At 34.9% G+C, this 22,507-nt stretch overlaps 1 protein-coding gene across 22 annotated transcripts in view; it reads left to right on the forward strand.

Annotated features, from left to right (window-relative positions):
- Positions 1-22,507, forward strand: part of NRXN1 (neurexin 1) — a 1,134,455-nt gene that overhangs the window by 467,792 nt on the left and 644,156 nt on the right. For 21 of the 22 annotated variants that reach the window (XM_050753719.1, XM_050753720.1, XM_050753731.1 and 18 more), the window contains one exon: positions 17,162-17,600. The exons of the other annotated variant lie outside the window; for it this stretch is intronic. In XM_050753719.1, the coding sequence (XP_050609676.1) occupies positions 17,162-17,600 (439 nt within the window). The remainder of the gene's footprint in view (positions 1-17,161; positions 17,601-22,507) is intronic. 22 annotated transcript variants of the gene reach the window in all.

Genomic DNA, 22,507 nt, shown 5'->3' on the forward strand with positions numbered 1-22,507 from the left:
CAGCACCAACCTGTGTACCAGTGCTATGGAAATACCCACCATTTTGTGTAGGATAAAGGCCTCATATACGTCCGCTAGATTTCTCTGTCTTTTATTCTTCACCCCTATAATACTCCGCTGTCTTACTCCGGCCCATGTTTTACCCCTTCTTCCTCTCTAGAATAACATGTTCTCAAGAGACAAGCTTGATCTATCTTGTTCCTAAAAGACATTCCTGCTTTGATATTGACTTATTATAGATGCCCCCAAAATATCAATAGAAATCTTCTATAGTAGAGGCATTAGAGATTTTTTTAAATTTTTTTGCTCTTTAATTTAGTAGTAAACCAGATAATCAGAAATCCACATGTATATGAGTAGCATTAATTGGCAACAGTGGTTACTTGACAGCATCCCTGTTAGACAAGATCTCAAGTGTTTATTCTGAATTCTTTAATCTTTTTTATAATCCTTCACAATGCTCTGGTTTCATCATAGAATTATAGTGCTGTTTAGTGTGGAGAGCTAAAATGTTTTATATAACAATTTGTTGTATTCCATTTTGATGACATTGGCTGTCTGATACAAGAATACCAGTTATACACCTGCAGAAGTTAATGGCAGAGGCCAGGGGGCTGAATTCAATTGGACTTTCAATGCCTATGAGCTACAGAATTAGCATCTATCAAAATTTTGTAAAAATACCTTAAGTGTTTAGTTTCTGTATTTGGCCTGTAGACTGGTGAATATCAGAGATGAATTGCAGTTCTTAAGTTAGTATGAATGACTCTCAAGGTTATTTCAATGACAAGTCATCATATGTATTATATATGTATTATATACACATACATATATGTTTATATTATATGCAATATATTTAACAAATTTTGACTGGTTTCTGTAAAATTTATGGCAGAATCTTTATTCTTGGGGTCATTGTTTTATTGTTAATTTTTCTGAGTACATACTAAGTGTTTATATTTATGGAGTACATATGATATTTTGAAAGAGGCATACAATGCAAAATGATCACATGAGGGTAACTGGGGTATCCATCGCCTCACGTATTTATCCTTTCCTGCATTACAAATAATCCAATTACACTCTTCTACTTATTTTAAAATGTACAATATATTATTGTTGGCTACAGCCACACTGTTGTGATGTCAAATACTAGAACTCATAACTCATTCATTCTGTCGAATTATATTTTTGTTCCCATTAACGATCTCCACTTCTCTCAACCCCCACTACCCTTCCCAGGCCCTGGTAACCATCCTTTTAGTCTCTATGAATTCAGTTGTTTTAACTCCCACAAATAAGTGAAAATGTTTAAAGTTTGCCTTTCTATGCCTGGCTTATTTCACTTAACAATATGACCTCCAGTTTCATCCATGATTTTACAAATGACAGAATCCCGTTCTTTTTTATGGATAAATATTCATTGTATACATATACTACATTTTCCTTATCGATTTGTCTGTTGATGGACACTTAGGTTGCTTCCAAATCTTGGCTATTGTGACTAGTGCTTCAATAAACATGGAAATACAGATACCTTCTTGATATATTAATTACCTTTCTTTGGGGTATATACATAATAATGGATTGCTGGATCATACGGTTGTTCTATTTTTAGTTTTTTGAGGAACCTCCAAACTGTTCTCATAGTGGTTGTACTAATATACATTCCCACAGTGTACAAGGGGTTCCTTTTTGCCACATTCTCACCATCACTTGTTATTTCTTGTGTTTGGATAAAAGGCATTTTAACTGGAATGAGCTGATATCTCATTGTAGTTTTGATTTGCATTGCTCTGATGATCAGTGATGTTGAGCAGCTTGTCATATACCTGTTTGACTTTTGTATGCCTTTTTTGAGAGACGTCTTTTCAGATCTTTTGCCCATTTTAAAATCAGACTATTATACTTTTTCCTATTTAGTTGTTTGAACCCCTGTATGTTCTGGTATTAAACCCTTGTCAGATGGATAGTTTGCAGATATTATCTCCTAATTCTGTGGCTTGTCTCTTCACCTTGTTGATTCTTGCCTTTGCTGTGCAGAAGCTTTGTAACTTAATGCGATCCCATTTGTCCATTTTTGCTTTGGTTGCCTACGTTTATGGGGTATTACCCAAGAAATCTTTGTCTAGTCCAATGTTCTGGAGAGTTTCTTAGGATCATTATTATTAAAAGTTAATTGCATTGTGAGGTCTAGTGAGGTGGAGGTTGAGGTAGAAATAGGATATATTACTTGATCTTTGAGAGACTTGGTTTGTTTCTATAATATGGTTAGGAACAAGGATTCTGGATCTGGACTGTCTGGGTCTAAATTTCATTCTGGTACTTACTGCGTGAGCTCAGTTTCTTCATCTGAAAAATGGGGACCCTAATTTGATGAGAGTCACTATGCTGTACAGCTCCACAGACATTGTACTTTAATGAATATTACAGTGGGAATTCTGTAGCAGTGGGCCTTTTCTACTATCTCAGCAGGTTGTCATGAGGATTATATGAGTAAAGTGGTTAAAAGAGTGTCTGACTAAACACTCTGTGTTCATCATTATTTTTGAATAAAAGTGGTTTTAATGATTATTACACCTTAAAAATTAATAGTGCATTCTAGTTCTAATTTTAATGATATCTAATGATGAAATTTTCCCCCACACTACTCTAGTTACTTGCACTTGTTTTAATAAATGTTTCCAACATATTAAATGGAGTTCATTAATCTTAGAATAATATTGTATTGCAGTGCTTTACCAAAGCATTGTGGAGCCTGAGGCAAAAGGAAAAATCAGTAATACTGATTCCATGTTTATTTAAAATTTTAATACCTTGTTCATTGTGAAATTTTTCTTATTAAGTTTTAAAAATATTTCATTGAAATATTTCTCATGATATGAGATTTTAGCATCCTCTTTTATATTTTGTTCCTAAGTGAGTACCTCACTTATCTCACTCCTCACCCAAGTTCTGGCCCTGCTGTTTTGGGCTTCATCAGTTACAATGAAAAAAAAATGGTCCCAATCTGCATGTGGTTAGTACATCTCTCTTCTCTCATTGACTACAGGAGTCTGTAATCATCAAATCTAACTCTAGAGCCCTGAAAACTGATGTGTTGAATGTTTTTCATCGTAGTGTTAAACCTCATTCTTTATTCTCCAGTTACAAGGCAACTTAGAAAATCTTACAGAATTCTTGACATTCAAAACAATGTTTATACCTTCTTAAAATATAGTCTGGTAATTTGGTCCTAAGAGTGAAGTGAGTACAAAACAAGTGTGACCCTAAATCAGAGTGTATAGGACAGGCAGGGGAATAACAATTATCCTGAAATCAAGGGAGAAAGAGAGTGGGTTGAAACCTAAGAGGGATTTTATTTTTGTTTGTTTGTTTGTTTTTTACCAGTAGTGTTAAGAGAACCAAAACTAGTTAATGAGGCACTTGGTCTAAAAAGAGAAAAGGAATAAGGGGTCCCTTTACTTCTATACACGAAAGACATGATGATGAGATTGAGAAAGTGTGCCCAGAACCAGGGCTGAATAAGTAAATAGGAACTCAGCTAATATCCCGTGGGGTGGGTAGCATGCACTAGAATTGCATCTGTGATTCTGGGATCAAGCTAGATAAAAGCTGAGTTGGATCCCTGCTGAGTCACCTAGTCACTGTGTAATTTGGACAAAATACTTAAATTCTCTGAGCTTTAGTATGGAGATAAAAATGTCTACTTGATAAGACTGTTGTGAGAAATAAAAGTTTGTTTTTCAACAAGCATGGGACACAGAGAAGGTGCTTGATGGTTGCTGTTGGGTGCTATAATGATTCACATTAGCATTATGGCTGGGTGCAGTGGCTCATGCCTGTAATCTCAATACTTTGGGAGGCCGAGGCAGGTGGATCACCTGAGGTCAGGAATTTGAGACCAGCCTGGCCAACACAGCGAAACCCCGTCTCTATTAAAAATACAAAAAAAAAAAAAAAAAAAAAAAAAAAAAAAAAAAAAACTGGGTGTGGTGGCAGGTGCCTGTAGTCCCAGCTACTTGGGAGGCTGAGGCATGAGAATCTCTTGAACCCAGGTGGAGGTTGCAGTGAGCTGAGATCGCGCCACTGCACTCCAGCCTGCACGCAGAGTGAGACTCCATCTCAATTAAAAAAAAAAAAAAATTATACGAGGCAACATAAAAGCTAATCAAAGGCAATTAGAGGCAAAGGGGATGTAGCTGGCCAACCCTAATGAACTATCTACTGGGGGCTTGTTCAGCACAGAACCAGAATAGTAGACACAGCCAAGTGGCTAGGCATGAAGTGAGGAACATGTGTTTATGTAGCCACCAAGAGGTGGCCAACCTAGTGTTGAGTCAGCATCACTGTGCTAATGAGCACAGCCCTCCCCATTTCTGAATACAGCAGGAAAATGATACTAAAAAACATCCACTGGTGTCCCAAGAATGCAGGAGCCTTCAATAAGCCAGTATTGACAGAAACTACATCTAGGAGAGGAGAAATCAAGAACAAGCCTGACTCAGGACATTGCTCTTCCAGACAGGGAGAGGGGCTGGGACATGGTCTGGCCAAGTGCAGGTTATTGAAGGGAGGAGTTGATGACAGTTATACTTGGAAGGAGATGACTGCAAATGCCTTTTATTCCACACAGTTTGGGGAGTCATGTAGTGATGACAAATAGGCTGGTATTATTCACTTTAATTGCTGAAAGATACATTCTTATCCTTATTTTCTCAAAGTAGTGTTTAATTAAAAAAAAAAAAAAACTTTTCCATTTTTTTTTTCATACTATTGTACTACTGAGTAAAATTTTATATATATATATATATATATATGCATTTAGGACTTTTCAGAACTCAGAAGGCATGTCAGGACATTTTTTGGTTCCCAGTCAGAGTAAATCAATCTGGTAACCAATGCTTATACAATGTCTATGTATCTGGCCAAATCATTTAAAAAACATAGCCATCTGGATATTTGGTCTAGGAAGCTCAGTCACTGCTATGGTCATTTACAAATATGCAATGATTGCTTTTTTATTGAAGTGAATAAACCGATTTTATGTTTTGATAATTTATTAACAGATCTTCATAAGGAAAAAACATGTGTGAAATTACATGAGACTATTTTCTATTTATTTTTTATTTTATTTTTTTTAGGAGCTAGTTGAATTTTCTCAGCAATCCAAAAATGTGTGCATACTGTCATCCGCCAAAACCAGAAGGTCCCATTCCTGTGTCTCTCCTAAAGTTACGAGGCATTTCCCCCTTCCATTCTTGAGCTACCTGAGCTACCTGGATCTAGCATTCATTTAATCTTGGACACCAAAGTCAGTTTTCTTTGGATTGTGTGAGAATTTGTGCTTTGCATTTTTTATTTTACTGAATTTTTGTTGGCAAAAGCTCTGCACCTGCCTGGGAGCTGATTGAGCTTCCGTAGAGCCAATATGTTTCTCAGTTCTCCAATTTAAATGCTGCCAAAAATTTTCTAACGTGTGCCATGAGAAATTCAGTAGCACATAAAACCCCATTCATTAAATAAACAGTTAACTAAGCAACCCCTGGCAAAAAGCACAACCCATCTGACATCTGAATCATGTGGGACTTTCCAAAGAAAATAACTAAAGAATAGATTAAAAAGAAATACCCTGCTGCTTAGCAGTTATAATTGAAAAATAACAGTTCTCAACCTGGGGTCTCTATAATTTTTAGAGGCCTTTTAGTGAGAAATGAACAACAGTTACATGTGTTCAATATTTCAGCAAACCTAGAAAAGGTCGTATACTTAGCCCACCCAGTATAAGCTAAATAAAACAACTATTTGCATCCAGCTATAATTCCATCAATTTAGTATCATTATACAGACTGTCTCATTCTGTCAATTATATGCCTGTAAGAAAATTAAAATAAAAAATATTACTTTAAAAATACTGTTTGTTTAGCAGATAAAGTCAAAATGTGGTTTCAGAGAGATAAGAGATAAAATTACGAAATTTGAAAAGTATTTATGTCAGCATTAAGATTTGAGTGTGATTACAGAATGCTTCTTTGCTTTCAATAGTAGTCACTTACTGATTTAAATAATGAACACTCCCCTCTTAACCATTTAAGATCTTAACACTTAAGACCTTACACAATTAAGATCATAATGGCAACAACAATGACTACCCTTTATTTAGGTACCCAAGATCAAGTGCTTATGTGCTTAAATAACATTGCAAAATAAGTTTTCATAATCTCATTTGATAAAGAGGGAAATTATTTCAGCAAGAATAAGCAACTTGGCCAAGGCAGTACAACTAGTTATGTAGAAATGCAGGACTGTAAACCTGGGACTGTTTGAATATGTGTAAATATAAATCTTATAACACATTGTTTTTATCAAATTAAAAATTATAGAACAGACTTACACAACTTCTCAGGAACAAGTCTACTTTGAAAAATGTTCTCATTGCAGGTGCTAAAAACATCAGCATTGGCTGTCATAAATGCCACCTTTTCCTGTTTCCTTTGCAGGCTCTTAGGTGGATGTGTGGTTGAGCAGTAAAGGCAGGCAGCCAGGGAAAGAAAGGGGATTCATGCAATTTGGGTAATCCACAAACTGAATAACCAGCTCTTGAAACATCAGGTTGAGGAAGCATAGAAGTCTTACAGTTTTTTATTGCTTTAGGGAAATTAACCGTCATAAAAACAGTCCATACAAAGAAAACCGGTAAATTAAGCAGTCCATTCCAGGCTCTGGAGGCCAACATTCAGATTCCATCTTGTTCACTATTGACTGACTCTGAACAATCACGGTGTGACCTCAGGCAAGTACCCTCACCTCTTGAAGAGAGCCACCATTAAAGTGGAGTCTGAGGTTGCTCCACTTTCTTCTTCACTGAGAATAATTCATCTAATTCACCAGAAAACTCCAATATACTGGCCACCTACTTCTGGTGTTTTACTGCAAGGAACTCTACCAGGACCTATGATTATTGGAATAGAATTAGTGCACTTACAACTACATTCACTGTTGTTGTTGTTCTCTTTCTGATTTAATCTATCTCTGTAGTTGTATATCTATCCTCCAACTAATAAGTTATTGTTCTGGCATGAGGCCAGATTCTCTGGTCTGATAAAATCAAAATTATAAAACTCATTTATGCATTATAACTTTGCAAATAATTATAATAACAGGAATGTAATTCTAAGCAAGATATAATTTCCTTGGTCTATTGTAAAGTCCCCTTAAGTAAATTTGAATGTATAACCTGCTATGTTTTAGAAAGCTAGATCAAAGCAACTTGTGATATATATTTATTTTGTCAATATAGAAAACAAAAAAGTTTATAAGCTATGGTCATTTAAAAATATTCTATGATTGCTATTTTTATTGAAGTGAATAAACTGATTGTATCTTTTGATAATTTATTAACAGATCTTCATAAGGAAAAACGTGTGAAACTACATGAGATGTTTATAATGTTTATAACATATAAACATTATAAGCTAATTAATGTTAATGGGTTGGTTGATTGGAAGGAGCCTAACACACATTAGAATATTTTATAAAGCTGTGACAATTAGGTGAAATGGAAGTAGAACAAGAAAAAATAAACATCAATAAACCAGAATAGAGTGCTCAGCCATAGAATCTCATATATGTAATAATTTAATATGTGGTAGGCCTTACAAATCAGAAAAATAATTGTTTAAAAATTGTGTTCCCCTGAGTGTTGAAGTAAGAAAAAAAAAGGACAAAAAATGTGCTGGTTCAAATAACTATTTGTGGAGCAAGTCAATTTGGATTTTCACCTTAAACAGAAGATAACATTTTCAATGGATTAAAAATAATACATATATTATATACACACACTTAAATATAATCAAGTAATAAATATTTTACATGAAATTATATGGTTATCCAATCTCTCTTGGAGAAATTTTTTCAAAGCTTAAAATTGATGAACATGATCACAAAGTAATAATAGATTAAAATATTGAACATCGGTATATCCAAAACAATAGATAGTATGTAATTGCAAATCAATAAGGAAAGGACATACTATATAGGAAATCTATCTATCTATCTATCTATATCTATCATATATTTAATCTATCTATAATACATGCATATATATATATATATACACTAAATGGTATATACTTATACTAATGTCTGCCTCCTTAGAAAAATGTGAAATTCAGTGGTGGATGAAATTCACTGAACTTATGAGACTGGAGACACAAAAGAAGATGCATTGGGTAATCTAGACACATCATTTAGTGTCACTGTTTTGTTATTATCAGTTCAAATATATTTTCTTGGTACATGGGAAGATATGTTCCCCTAATAAAATAATAATAATAGTGGCTACATTTCCCCCATTGGAACTAGCAGGAGATTGAAAAGTTTTTGGATAAAGCAGATATGCTGGCTTTCTTAGCAGTATCTGCTGGCTTGGAGTAGTAGCTCTGAACCCCGAGTTATGGTGGGTTAACTTTCTGCAAGATCATGAAAGACTGATGCCAAAAGTATCTTCATCACTTTCTTTTAAAATAGCAGTGAACATTGCAAGTTTATTGATTCTAGTTAACTTCTTCAGTGTCTTTCTAAATGCTATCATTGGAGGAAATTACTGCAACTTTTACCTCCCTCAAAACTTCTATTTCTGTATTTGAACATCAACTTATTATGAAGCTAACAGAGTTTTAAAGTTTGAGTCACCTTTAAATAAGCTCCAGTTCCTTTTCTGTCATGTTGCTAAAAAGTGGGCTGCTCTTCATTGGTAATTGCTTAAGAGCATCTCATAACCCTGGACCTATGGCAGAGTTCGTTCATTGTTCTTTTTTTCTTTTTTAACACAAAGTTGAAAGAACACTGAACACTGAAGTCCCCAATACATTATTTTGATTAGAGATTGATGCCAACTTGGACAGCCACCTGTCCTTTCTAAGCCTCAGTTTCCTCATCTGAAAATAAGACAATTGATCAAGTTTGCGATTTGTATTTTAAAAAGATCTTCAGCTCAAACTTCACATTACTGACATTTGTGGTTCATTTTTCCATTTATTTCCAAAAGGCATTACTGAATCACTAATGTGAGAAAAATAGACATAACTATTTAGAGAAACTCAGGTTATTCTGCTACATACTCATGTTCACTGAAAGCTTCATAAATAGAGCTGCTAACCCAAGGACAACTCAGTCTTTCAACTCCCATGAGTAACTTTTGCAGATTGCACCCAATGGTGTCTCAGTAACTTTAAGCAGTTCACTGAATGCTGGAATGAAGGAAGGACAAAGCAGGAGGGGTTTTCTTTTCCTTTTTCTTCCCCTAATTAATGGGATATATTTGGTTGTATTTAATTGAGACTAAGCAAAAATATTTTTCTCTTTGTTGCATAAACAAAATATTGTTTTTTCCCTCTCCAATTTTTAACTTTTTTTTTTGTTTGTTTAAATGAAATGTCGTATGCCTTTGTGGATAAATTATACTACTGTAGTTTGATTTGCATTTTATAACAGGTTTTGGTATTTGGGTTTGGAGAAGGGAACATATTTCATTGAAAATATTCTGTACATGATCTTTGAATCAGATTAGATCGGGGAAAAAAAGATCAATTTGCTGCCTTCCCAAAACACTCTTATTTTTCAAAATTATTTATGTATGTCTATTTAAAATTAAATTTCCTTACTGCTAAGAATTATTTTTAAGGATGCATTAGTTTGTGAGGCTGAGACAGGTGGATCACTTGAGGTCAGGAGTTCAAGACCAGCCTGGCCAACATGGTGAAACCCCATCTCCACTAAAAATCCAAAATTAACTGAGCATGGTAGCACATACTTGTATTTCCAGCTACTCGGGAGGCTGAGGCAGGAGAATCACTTGTAGCTGGGTGGCAGAGGTTGCACGATTGCACCACTGCACTCCAGCCTGGGCGACAGAGTGAGACGCCTTCTCAATCAATAAATAAATAAACAAACATGTATTGGACTACTTTGTACAGGGTTTGTTCATTTTCTATACTGTTCCCTATCCACTAGCCCTCCTGCAGCCACTCCACAGTTGTATGTACTCTACTGGATGCCCACCTGTCTCCTGTGGACATATCACGCTACACATGAAAATTTCTATGGAGTGACATTCCCAGATAAGCTAAAATCCTATTAGTCTCTTGGTCAGTTAAGTTCTACATTGTTTGACATTTTTGCTAGAATCATGTCCTGCCCTAGACCTTCAGTGTAAGAAAGTGAATAGCATAAGAAACTTGATTTTGGGTGGCAGATAAAGCAATAACGGGTGCAAGGATTTTAAAAAGTGACCACCTTGCTTCTATTCTGCTTTTAAGATTGTCTCCTCATGGTGGCAGGAACATGAAGGGAAATATCTAATTTTCTACTTTTATTTGATCATAAAATAATAATTTTTGAAGGCTATAGCGTTTTTTTGTGGAGTGTGCCAACTTTATAAGTGCTAAAATTTGCTTTTGGGCCAAAACATTTTGGATACAAAATGAGTAGGAACATCTTTGTGCTTAAACCAAATTTCAAATTTTTTGAAATTATCAAATATTGTCAATGTATTTATATTTTGTTACATCTATTTTGTTATGTTTATTAAACTAGTTTATTTTCATTGTAACATGTTCTATGGAACTAGGCATATGCACAGGGGAGTGAGTAAAATTGCATTTGATTAAGTATCCTACCATAGTATGTATCTAAAAATGCATATCTGATTGAATTGAAAGTGTCAGAACTGAAACATAATTTCAAAATAAATAAGTTAATGTTGGGGATGAAAGTTGTAATATGCTGCACTTCCTTTTCTGAGCTCTTTCTTACCTAGATCATGGCAAAGCAAATGCAATTTACCTGCTACTTACTGGATGGCTCTTGTACTTTTCACATGCTGCCTAATTCCTGGTTGTATTTTGACACAGTGCACTAATATAAAGAGATGGTGCCTAGAAAGATCACAGCTAGGTGAAAATAATAATTAAATTCAGGTACTTGAAATAAATATTTTCACTCTTTTTTTTTTTTTTTTTTTTTTTTTTTTTTTTTTTTGAGACATAGTCTCGCTCTGTCGCCCAGGCTGGAGTGCAGTGGTGAAATCTCAGCTCACTGCAAGCTCCACCTCCGGAGTTCACGCCATTCTCCTGCCTCAGCCTCCCGAGTAGCTGGGACTACAGGCGCCCGCCACCACGCCCGACTAATTTATTGTATTTTGAGTAGAGACGGGATTTCACTGTGTTAGCCAGGATGGTCTCGATCTCCTTACCTCGTGATCCGCCCGCCTCGGCCTCCCAAAGTACTGGGATTACAGGCGTGAGCCACCACGCCTGGCCTTCACTTGATCTTAATAGAGTAAAAGCATTAACTGCATTTTAAGCAAATAAGCAAAAATAAGCATTAAAGCAACAGTCCCTTTAAATAATTCTTAAACCGCACAGACTTTTAAGATACATTTTTTACATTCTGAATTACATACCTGTTGAAAAACTACAATATCATCTTGGAAACAGAAATAGGCCTCTGCTATCACTGGACTTGAAGGGACATTTTAATCCGTAGATGAACAATAAATTCCTCTACTTACTTGTGACATTTGATTCACTTAGAGATATTTTAATGAGAAAAAATGAAGGAAAAGTACTGGTTTTTAGAATGCACATGTAACTCATTGAAAGGTTATCGTTTTGCCTGGTGACAAACAGCTATTTGATTGTGAATCTACTTAGCAGCTGCTGTCAAAAACGAAGATAAATTTCCTGCTGAAACAAAGATAAAGTTTGAGGTTAACGTCATTAGATATTCAAACAGGATTAGACATGATCCTGAAGAAAGACATGCAATGGCTCTGTGCCTCCAGGTATTTATTGATAAAATAGAATAATGTTACTTACTTTCTAGGTAACATTATGGTAATAGGTAATAATGATACCTATTTTCTAGGATGCATATGAGAATTAAACACATTAATATATATAAAACTCTTGTAACAGGACCTGCCAGAAAGTGAACTGGTAAATCTTAACTGATTGTTGTGGCGGCTTTGGTGATAGTGGTAGCTGATGTTGTTAGATACCACAAACCCTTTCATGGCTGAAAATACAACTCCTAGGTTAGCTAGCCTACTATGTATATTTTCTAGTTAAGGAACTTTACAGAGAAAGCCTGTTGTGTACATCCAACTGCAATGTAAATATCAGCATGAAAAAGGAAGTCCCAATCTGCTGAGTACCTTTGATCCTGCTGATCTCAGCACTATTTAATTCCCTTAAATATGAGAGCAATCAACTACTGTCTACCTTCTTAGCTGTTGCCTTTGTTATGACAATTAAATTGTGTAGCTCCATCAATTCAATGTAAGAATAAGAAATGTTATTTATAATATTAATAAAAACAGTGAATATTTACTTGAGCACTTACTCCATGCTAGGACCCATTATTAGCACTTTAACTAAAATATAATTTATTATTTACAGTAACCCTAATGTGGTAGATATCATTGTCCTTTACGAATAAAACACTATGACTTGGCAAGGTTGAGGAACTTGCACAAGGTTACAGGTTTGCAAATGGGTGAGCTGGAATTCTCTCTGAAATCTGACTTGAGAATCAAATTCTTAGGCCTCACTCCTTATTATCTGCAAGTATGAAAGAGAAAACCAAGATAGATTAAAATATGAGCCATTCATGTTCTCTCAGGGAGGGTCATAACAAAGTCTAAATATCTAAATAACACTAACTTCAGTGCTTATTTCACCATCCTGCATATTACCGTAGTTAAGGAATGAAGAGTCTTCACCATGCATGTTAATGAAGTTAAGACCCTTATTATAATTTCCAAACTGAAGCATATATTTATATAAAAAAGTCATTATCTGAGTGGCAAATATTTTCACACTGAATTTCACATACTCCCACTCTGTTGAAAGAGCCTTATCTATCAGTTACCAGTGCTTCAACACCATCTGTACAAAACTTAGATAGATATAATCCTTGAGGCATGTCTGTGTACCTGAAGATGCAGTGAACATTCTCTTTACTAATGGATTCATGTTTCAGTATATCTGAAAGTAGAGAACAATATCCTGGCATCAAAAATCGCAACAGGAGAAAGCCAGAAAGGGGGCAGGAACCATAGAGCATCTTTTATGTCTGTCCCAAATCACACAAATTAAGGGTAAAAAAGCTCAAGAATTTATAGATATGGCATGCCTTTCCTTTATAGATGTCAGTTTCCAAAATTAAGAAACTGAGACAGAGAGAGGTTAGGGACTTGGCTTAGTAATAGCTTTGAGATTGAACCAAGTTAATATGCAGACGATTAAGCTCCTATTGTTTAAGTTATTTTTTTTTCTCTGCATTGCTGTCATGTTTTCAGGATTATCTTTAAGATCAAAGATAATACTCAGTGATTGTCTTCCTCAAAGGTGAGCTCTAGGAATGTGAAGACACAAACATATTACTCCCTATTCTTGCATATTAACATGGAAGGGAAACTTTAAAAATTCTAACAAATGTTTGAGGAAATGGAAAATAAGCCCATGCAGCAGGGAAGTAAAATTCAACATTTTGAATCACTCTTCAAAAAAAAAAAAAAAAAAAAAAATCAGTGTCCCCAAAGAAAACTTGGTTCTATTAAACATATGCAAATGAGTATGCACAAATATCATCAATAGTTATGATGATACAGTATATAGAAATGTGTTCAAAAGTGAAACATGTAAATTGCAACTTTTGACATAAGAATAAAAGATGTATGAATAATTCTAAGGTGTTCCCATGATCGAGTGCCACATTATTTCAGAAGGAAGCAAAAATAGCTTACACATGAATTTTTAGAAGAGTTAGAATACTTACTAGCTACTCATTATTCTAATTGAACTAGATTCAGTTCATTTTAAGAGTAGGTCTAACTTTAGAAAAGTAGGGTAATTATAAAATCTGGATCAGATGAAATAGTAGTATAAATCTGAGAGCCATAGGCCTACCAATGCAAAATTGCTTTTCCATTTTCTGGAGCAGCCTTTCAAAGTGTACAAAATGGGAAGAAAAAAAAATACACACTGTGCTTCTCCTCAAGACAGTTCTTGTAGGAAAGACATAGTTATTGTATCTGGAGATAGTTCTTTCCTACAAGAACTATCTTGAGGAGAAGCACAGTGTATATTTTTGTGTATAAACCTCTGGAGAGTTTTAACTCAGGCATTCTTCATTCTAAAAGGAATTTATACCCCACAAAATGTGTTTGAAGATGAAATTTCCCAATGCATGGGCCAGCTTGTCAATTATGAACTGGATATGTACATAAATTTATGCTTTTTCCTCGAGAAATAGGGCAAAATAGTAACTAGTTTATGAGATTGGTCCGCAATATCATATTCTGCTGTATTTTAATTGTAGGTCTAAATATTATTATTTACAAAAGCCTATAATCTAGGAAATAGGTTTGAAAAGGTGAAGGAAGAATTTTATTCAACTATAAACAAATATTTATTGAGCATCTACTCTGTGCCAGCTACTAATCTTGGTGCTGTGCTGTGGTGAGCAAGGTTCTTGCCAGTATAAAGCATATAAAGTGTTGATGCTGGTGGAGATACTTTTTTTATGAGAGATGTATGGCTAACCTTAAGAAATTTTACCCAGGGAATTATCCCTACTTCTATTTTTTTTACATCTTCCTGAACCTTTTCATCACCAAGACACCTGATTCAGTTATAAGATTAAGTCTCATTGAAATCCTTGCCCAGACTTAGACTGCCCCTCATTCTTCAACTTTATGGTGGCTGATGTCAGATTCAAGAAACAATATACCAGGGATAGAACCCACTTGTTCATGTCAGAAACACTCAATTCTATTACAGTGGTTCTATTATAGGTATGAGTGTTAGCATTGATCAACAGAAGCATCATTTGGGTCTGAAAATACTTATTCTTGATCAATATCTATATCAAAAGAATGCCCACATACTAGAATATAAATCAATAGGAAAAAGGAAAAATAATGTAGGTTTGAGTCGCATGAAAGTCACAGTGAGAAGCGATAAAATTTGGAAAATCATCCTTGAAAACCATTTTCCCTGCCTCTAAAGATCGCCAAAGAAAGGCAATCCTAAATAAATGTTTCTAAGATTTAATAGATCTTTCTCTTTTCAAAAAAAGTATTCTTAAGAATTAATGTAATTCCTTTTTGTTATTGCTCAAGTTCATTCTCTCTTCTTTTGTTGTCAATAGATGCTTGTTAAACCATTGTACATATTTGTTCAAAGAATAAGAGATATCATGTTCTTTATTATAATCCTTCTTCAAGATACAGGTAAACTGAAACACCAGGCCCAGCATTGGAAAGATGTGACTTATTTAGTTGGCACAAATAATGTATGAAAACCCATTATATGTGTGGGCTTAATTTCTAAACGTTTTCTTATCATGGATAAATTTAGAACTAAAATCTATGTCTATTAGATGATGATAAAGCAATGATTTTTACTATCATGTATTTTATGTAGTTAATATTTATTGAAACCTTACAGTGTGCTTGGCATTGGAATGAATGCCTTTATGTAGATTTTCCCACTTATATGTATTTTCTTATTTAATTATTATATTAATAATAATTATGTGAAGTATTATTTTCCTTTAAGGGAGTGAAACAGGCTTACAGAGATTTCTCAGTTCAGTAAATCTGGAGCCAGAATTTGAACTCAGGAAGTCCAATACCAGAGCATGAACTCTTAATTACTCTGAAAAATAAAGTATCAATTAACAAATCCTACCAGGAAACTCATCAGTCATCTGCTGGTTCAGTTGGCCATGGGTTTGGAATAACTGCTGTGTTGACTTGGTTGACTTCATAGCACTAATTAGATATAGGCTGTCTTATTTTTCCTGTTATATATATTATATAAAACACCCATGCCATTCCTAAAAATGAAAAACAAAACATGCATGTGTGTATATGTATACATAATATATATGTATATATATATGTACATTTTTACATGTGAATGAATAAATCTAGATTCTAGTAACTTTGGGAGCTTTGAAATCTATAGAGTCCCTTCTTAAAAGAATCTAGATAGTTATGTGGACCTAGATTACTAATTCACCCTTAAGTCAATATGGTCTATGTAATTTAGAAATATGCTTATCCATTGTATGCCTTTTGTAGAGAAAAGGTGTCCTTCTCTCTTTATCTTTATGTCAAAATACCTTTGAATTTATTAACGTGATGGGATAGCAAAAGTATGATATCATTAACCCTGTCAGTGAATGTATCCAATGTGTTAATTGGAATCCAAAAAGCCTTAGGACCATCAACAAGCACTCAGAAGTGCCCGGCCTCTTTCACTGAAGTGCCTTGGAAAATGAGAGTGCAAGACAACCCTTGCTCAGCATTTGTGTAAATTAAAAGTGAAATGGATCACCAGTAACACAGGTTGAATAGATTGAGGGGAAGCACCATATTCTACATGTGGCAGTGTCACGTTACTTAACAGTATTCAAAGGTACTGATGCAGGTCTGGGACTTTCTGTTATATATATATACACACACACACACACACACACATATATATGCATACACACACACACACATATATATATATATTTTTTTTTGCTGAGAAATATCAGGCTGTTTTGTGCTTTAACTTATTGTGACTATCTTGCAAAGTTAATATCCACAGCAGATATATAGATAATAGAGGAGATCCAATATTTTAGGGGACTGGTATACAATGGTATCCAATTTCAAATGCTTTAATGATGGGAAAACTGAATAACGTCAATGCTTATATTTAATTTTAAAAACATCATAGAGAACTATGAAAAAAATAGCTTTTATAAGTTCAAGTCTTAGCATGTTAATGTAGACATGAAATTAAAGATATATGCAGATTTTTTAATTATTTGAGTTAAATACAAGCAGTTTGTGTGTATATGCACATGCATGTGTGCGTCTGCACACACATTATTTGAATTAAACTGTTATGGTTATTGTTCTATGAATTGACACTTGAATTTTATTTGCCTGAAAAATCTTGCCTTTATACAACAAAATTAACTAAATGCTGTGTGCCTTTTTATGCTGTCCTTGCAAGTTACATGAGCTGATGATAAGTTTCAGATATTAAAATATGGATGCTGGTTTCTCACTGCTGTCCTCTGCCTCTGCCCACAGGTTGTGTATAAAAATAATGATGTGAGGCTGGAATTATCTCGACTTGCCAAGCAAGGAGATCCTAAGATGAAGATCCATGGAGTGGTGGCATTTAAATGTGAGAATGTTGCAACTTTAGACCCAATCACCTTTGAAACCCCAGAGTCTTTCATCTCTTTGCCTAAATGGAACGCAAAGAAAACAGGCTCCATATCATTTGATTTCCGTACAACAGAACCAAATGGCCTCATCTTATTTAGCCATGGCAAGCCAAGACATCAAAAAGATGCCAAGCACCCACAGATGATAAAGGTGGACTTCTTTGCTATTGAGATGCTAGATGGCCACCTCTACCTCCTCCTGGACATGGGGTCAGGTACTATAAAAATAAAAGCCCTGTTGAAGAAAGTGAATGATGGAGAATGGTATCATGTGGATTTCCAAAGAGATGGACGGTCAGGTAATGTTATCATTTTTCTATGCTGTTTATCTGCCGGAGCACCCCACCCACCCGTGCCATTCCTAAAAGTGAAAACCAAGACATATTAAAGATTTCCTGCATTTGTTTCTTTAGAGTAAAAGAAATTGCCTGATACTGCTTCTGTTTCACGCCATATAAAAATCAGAAAGAGCTAATTCATCATCATAGTGGGGCATCAAAGCCCAAATGCTCAAATGTCTCCTAGAATAGCTTCTTAAATGAACTTTTATTGGGTAATCAAATGCCAAATCTTGCAGAAAATTTTGTCTTGAATTTAGCAAGTGAAAAAATTCAAAGTTTTTGTATTCCCAGTTTTCCATTATGTTACTGGATGTTTGCAGGTACTCAAAGTGGCAAATATAACATATGAAAAAAAATTAGAATGATCCAGACACAAAATCCTTAGTTTGGTACAGAACACTTTAGCATGAGTCTATGGTATTAAAAACACTTTAATCAATAGAGTAGCATTTCAAGGACAGTGGCAAAGCTCTGCTGCCCTTCCAGACTGCTTCCCTTTCTGATGAAAGGTATTTGGAATTCCACCAGCAAACATTCTGCTTCCTGTCGCTGCACTTTATTTCTCTCAGGGAGGAGGGGTTAAGGTGGCAGGTAAAGTTTCCCCGAATACATCACACTTACAGCGAAATTTGGGAGTATTTTAGGGGGCTCAGTATGTTGAATACTATGAGCTTTGAGGGGAAAGAATCATCCAGGCAACAGAAATGACATTTGTGGGAATCCTGGGAAAGAGAGGGAAGGAGGGAGGAAGAGAGAGAGAAGAGAGGGTGAAAGAGGCAGACAGAGAGGGAGAGATGAGAGGGAGAGAGAAATCTGTTTTAAGTATACAACTACATTTCTTTAATTCTCTTCACCCCGGGCTCCCATGCTCTGATTGTCCTACTCATACATAAATCAAATGATCTTATAATAGAAGATAACTAAATTTAGACCTATCTACTCTCCTTCTTTACTTCACCCACCCCCAGCCAACTCTAAAAGAAGCTGAATGCTTCTTTTATCTGTATATAATCTGTGATAACCATCGTCTTTCGGAAGGGCCCTGTTGAAGACCTGGGGCTGAACTCTCTTGCTCATACCCTCCTTGCATGGGCTCCCTCGGTGCTTGTTTACTCCCAGTTTCTCTGCAGCTGAACTATTTTCTACTTTCCTCTTATCCCTGCTTTTTTGTTCTGCTGTTTATAGATCAAGAAGATTGTGCTTGCCTGTTTGGAAATATGATTTTTAGCTAACAAAATAAAGAAATAGAATATATGGAAATTGAGAAGGAGTTGGGAGTGAGTGTGGAGAGAAGGAAGGTCAGAACCCATTGCTCTGATTCCCAGATATATCGGAGACTGTGTTTCTGATTCATTCCTCTCTGGAAACTTTGTCTCCCTAAATATTCTCACTTTCCTAAAGAAGTCTACAAAGAATTAAATTACCATTTATTATTATTCTTCTTCTTCCTCCTCCTCCTCCTCCTCTGCCTCCTCCTCTTCTCTTTCTCCTTCTCCTCCTTCCCCTCCTCCAATTCCCCCTCCCCCCCTCTTCCTCCTCCTCCTCTTTCTCCTTCTTTCTGATTTAAGCTGACAAGAGTTCATTGATGGGAATGCAAAAATATAACAATAATGATAAGTGTTCCCCTCTGACTCCCTCCAGCCTATCTCTGCCAGAGATAGCAGTTAATTTGTTACATATGAACTTTCAAGCAGAAGAATTTTAATGTGGTGGGGGCATGGGCTAATCTAGTGCTTTGAAATACTAGCTTGTGGATGCTATAATTTGACTTAAGATAGATCTAGAATAAAATTTTGAAAATGACTTTCAAGAAGAGATATTTTAAGTCAAATTTTATAATACCTTAAAACAAAATGTTCCAAGAGTAGTGGTTCACACCTGTAATCCCCACATTTAGGATCGCTTGAACCCAGGAGTTCCAGGCCGCAGTGAGCCATGATCATACCGTTGCACTCTAGCCTGGGCAACAGAGCAAGACCTTGTCTAAAAACAGCAAAACAAGACAAAACAACCCATATCAGATTAAAACTTCTGAAAGTTCAGAGGAGGAAAAAAACACCAAACATCAAATCAGTTGCTTTTCATTCACTTAGAAATGAGGTATTATCTAACTATATTAATGTAATACATGATCAATTCAAAATACTAGTCAATACAAAATAATGTAAAAGAAAAAAGAAAGTATTCATTATTCATTTGAAAACAATGATTTATATTTTTGGATATTTCTTTCCAGTCTTTCTTCTATGTAAATTGTATGTGTGTCTATATATGTGTGCATATGTCTCTCTCTACATGTATATGTGCATATATATGTGTGTATATATATGCATATATGCATATACGCCACGCATGCGCATATACACATACTCACAGAAAACAAAATTATTTTGAATATTTTATGAGGTTTCTTATTATAAGGAGAAAGTATTGATGCAATCTAATTAATTCTCAGATAAATACTGTAATCTTCAAGCAGAATAAAATCTACTTTTTCTATCTAAGCTCTTTAATTCATCCAAATTACCAAGAATTTATTAATTACTCTATTTGTACCCTCATTGGAGAAGGTCAAAAGTAGATGATATCTACTTTAATTTACAAAGCTCAATTCTGTATGGGAAGAACAGAAACACATTCTAAGGAAGTGTTATTTGCATCTAAGAAAGAAAATAAACAAAGCATGAGATTTTTCTTGGAATCCAATGGAAAGATCAAATTACTATGCTTGGTGCTGTTTTGATGGTAAAGTACTTTTATGTGATTAAAATTTCAGATTAGTGAATTGGAACAAACAATATAAAAACCAAAGCTCATTCACTAAGCCAAGTTCTGTCCTTTATTAAATTGGAAAAAAAAAAAAAAAAAGAGAGAGCTCATATTATGTTAGCCTAGCTCAAGGGAGTTTAATGTAATTTTAATAGCTGCAGCTGTTAATATTTTATATATATAGTATTTTAATTAAGTTCCATATTTGCACACTGCATTGGTTTGGTATGGAGTAGCCTTTTAAAAATTGAATGAATGACTATACTTGCTTTTATTTTACTTAAAGGATATTTCTGATTTGGTTGGTGAAACACTAAGATTCATAGGTCACTTAAAACTAAGAAACATGGAAATTCATGAAATAATTTATTTTACCCATTTTATGTCAGTTATATTCAGGGGCTCTAGGAAAATTATTTTTCATATAATGTGGAGAAAGGGTACTGCTATGACAAGAGGGTAACATGGGCTCCTTTCTGACATACAGATAATGAGGCCATATCTGTTGATTTGCCTGGAATATTCCTTAGCTCAATATTTTAAAAGCCTTATTATCTCTGTTATTAAAGTAAAGGGAACCCAGGCCTAAGGGCAGTTCTGTCTGCTGTTGACCATTGGTTGGCCATACTAAAGTAAATAGAAATATAATGAGACCATTATGGTCATTAATTTGCAGCCAATATAAGTAGTGGTTATTTTGGGATAGAACTAGGGTTAAAATCATATTTGGTGGACACAAATGATTTAATTTTAATATTACCAGTTTATAAGGTTCATAATTTCCATCCCAGATAGAGAAAATTGTATTTATTATTTTTTTTTAATCCACAGTTTCTAGTACATTCCTGGGTATAGCAGTTGTTCAGTATATATTTGGTATAAGAAAAACTAAAGAATAAAAACATGTAAGTAGTACAGTGCCAAACAACCCCTAATGTTCTAAAAAAAATAGCAGCATCATTTTTTTACATTTGGAGAATAATGGCACTCTTTTAATTGTAAATGCAACTTTTTTAAGTTAAAGAATTTGTTTAAATTACATTACTTTCTGAAAACAGTTTATATGATATAGGATAAAAGGTGGTATTCTCTTACGAATACACCAACATCCTCCAAGCCCACATGTTTGAAATAACCCACTGAGAAAGTTAAATAATTATTAGAGAATGTGTAAACAAAAATGACAAGTTTTTATGAGAACGGGACTTCTATCCCTTCTTAGGTCATGAGGTCCCTATATCATTTTGCAGACATATAGGTAGCAGGAAAATCCATCAAGAAAGAAGGTGGTAACTCCTTTCTGAGGACTGGGATATGCAGCCACAGTAAGTGTGCTCTTGACAAGAACATAGGATGTCCATCTTTCTGGTGGCCTTCCCTTTGGTTCTTTGGTCTTTAGTTCACTGCAAAGAGTATATGAACCCCTTATTCAATGAGAAATAATGCCTTTATGTGTAATTTTCTAGAACTTTCTCATTTTTGACAAAACTGATTTTAACAGGTTATTTCTAACATATGTTCCTTCTTCCAATCTGAGACATGGGGAAAAATCATTCTAATTTCCACAGTTTGATTAATTCTGCTTGGCTATAGCTGTTCTTTATGTGCAGTGCAGCTTTCTTCCACTGCCTGCTCACTAGAGGATCAGTGACGTGGAAAGTCAAGTGGGCTGAGCCATAAATGGCACTTCCAGATCCTGCACTAAGCTAGCAAAGGAGGAACCATACCAAGTGCAGGCATGACTTAGTGAATCAGAATGGATGACTTAAATGCTGCAAAATGTAGATATCCTCTGTGGATAACTTAGCTACTAACAGGGCAAAATGCCTAAGTCACTGGAGTTAATAAATATGATTGAAGAGGCCCATTACTTTGTAATTTTTGCAGGACTTACAGTTGAACTTTTTGTTTGTTTGTTTTTGTTGTTTTTAAACCAGTCTCCCTCTTTCCAGACTTCCCCTTTGCCTATTTTCTGGTCCCACCCTCAACACAAAACAGCTGCCCAGGTATTTAGCTAAAGCGTGAAAGGAGCTACAATTAGGATGAGGTTAATGATTGTTTTCTTGGGCACAAATTTGTTTAAATTTGTGTTAAGC

Source organism: Macaca thibetana, chromosome 13 (genome assembly GCF_024542745.1).
Source record: "Macaca thibetana thibetana isolate TM-01 chromosome 13, ASM2454274v1, whole genome shotgun sequence".
In the NCBI taxonomy this organism is placed as follows: domain Eukaryota; kingdom Metazoa; phylum Chordata; class Mammalia; order Primates; family Cercopithecidae; genus Macaca; species Macaca thibetana.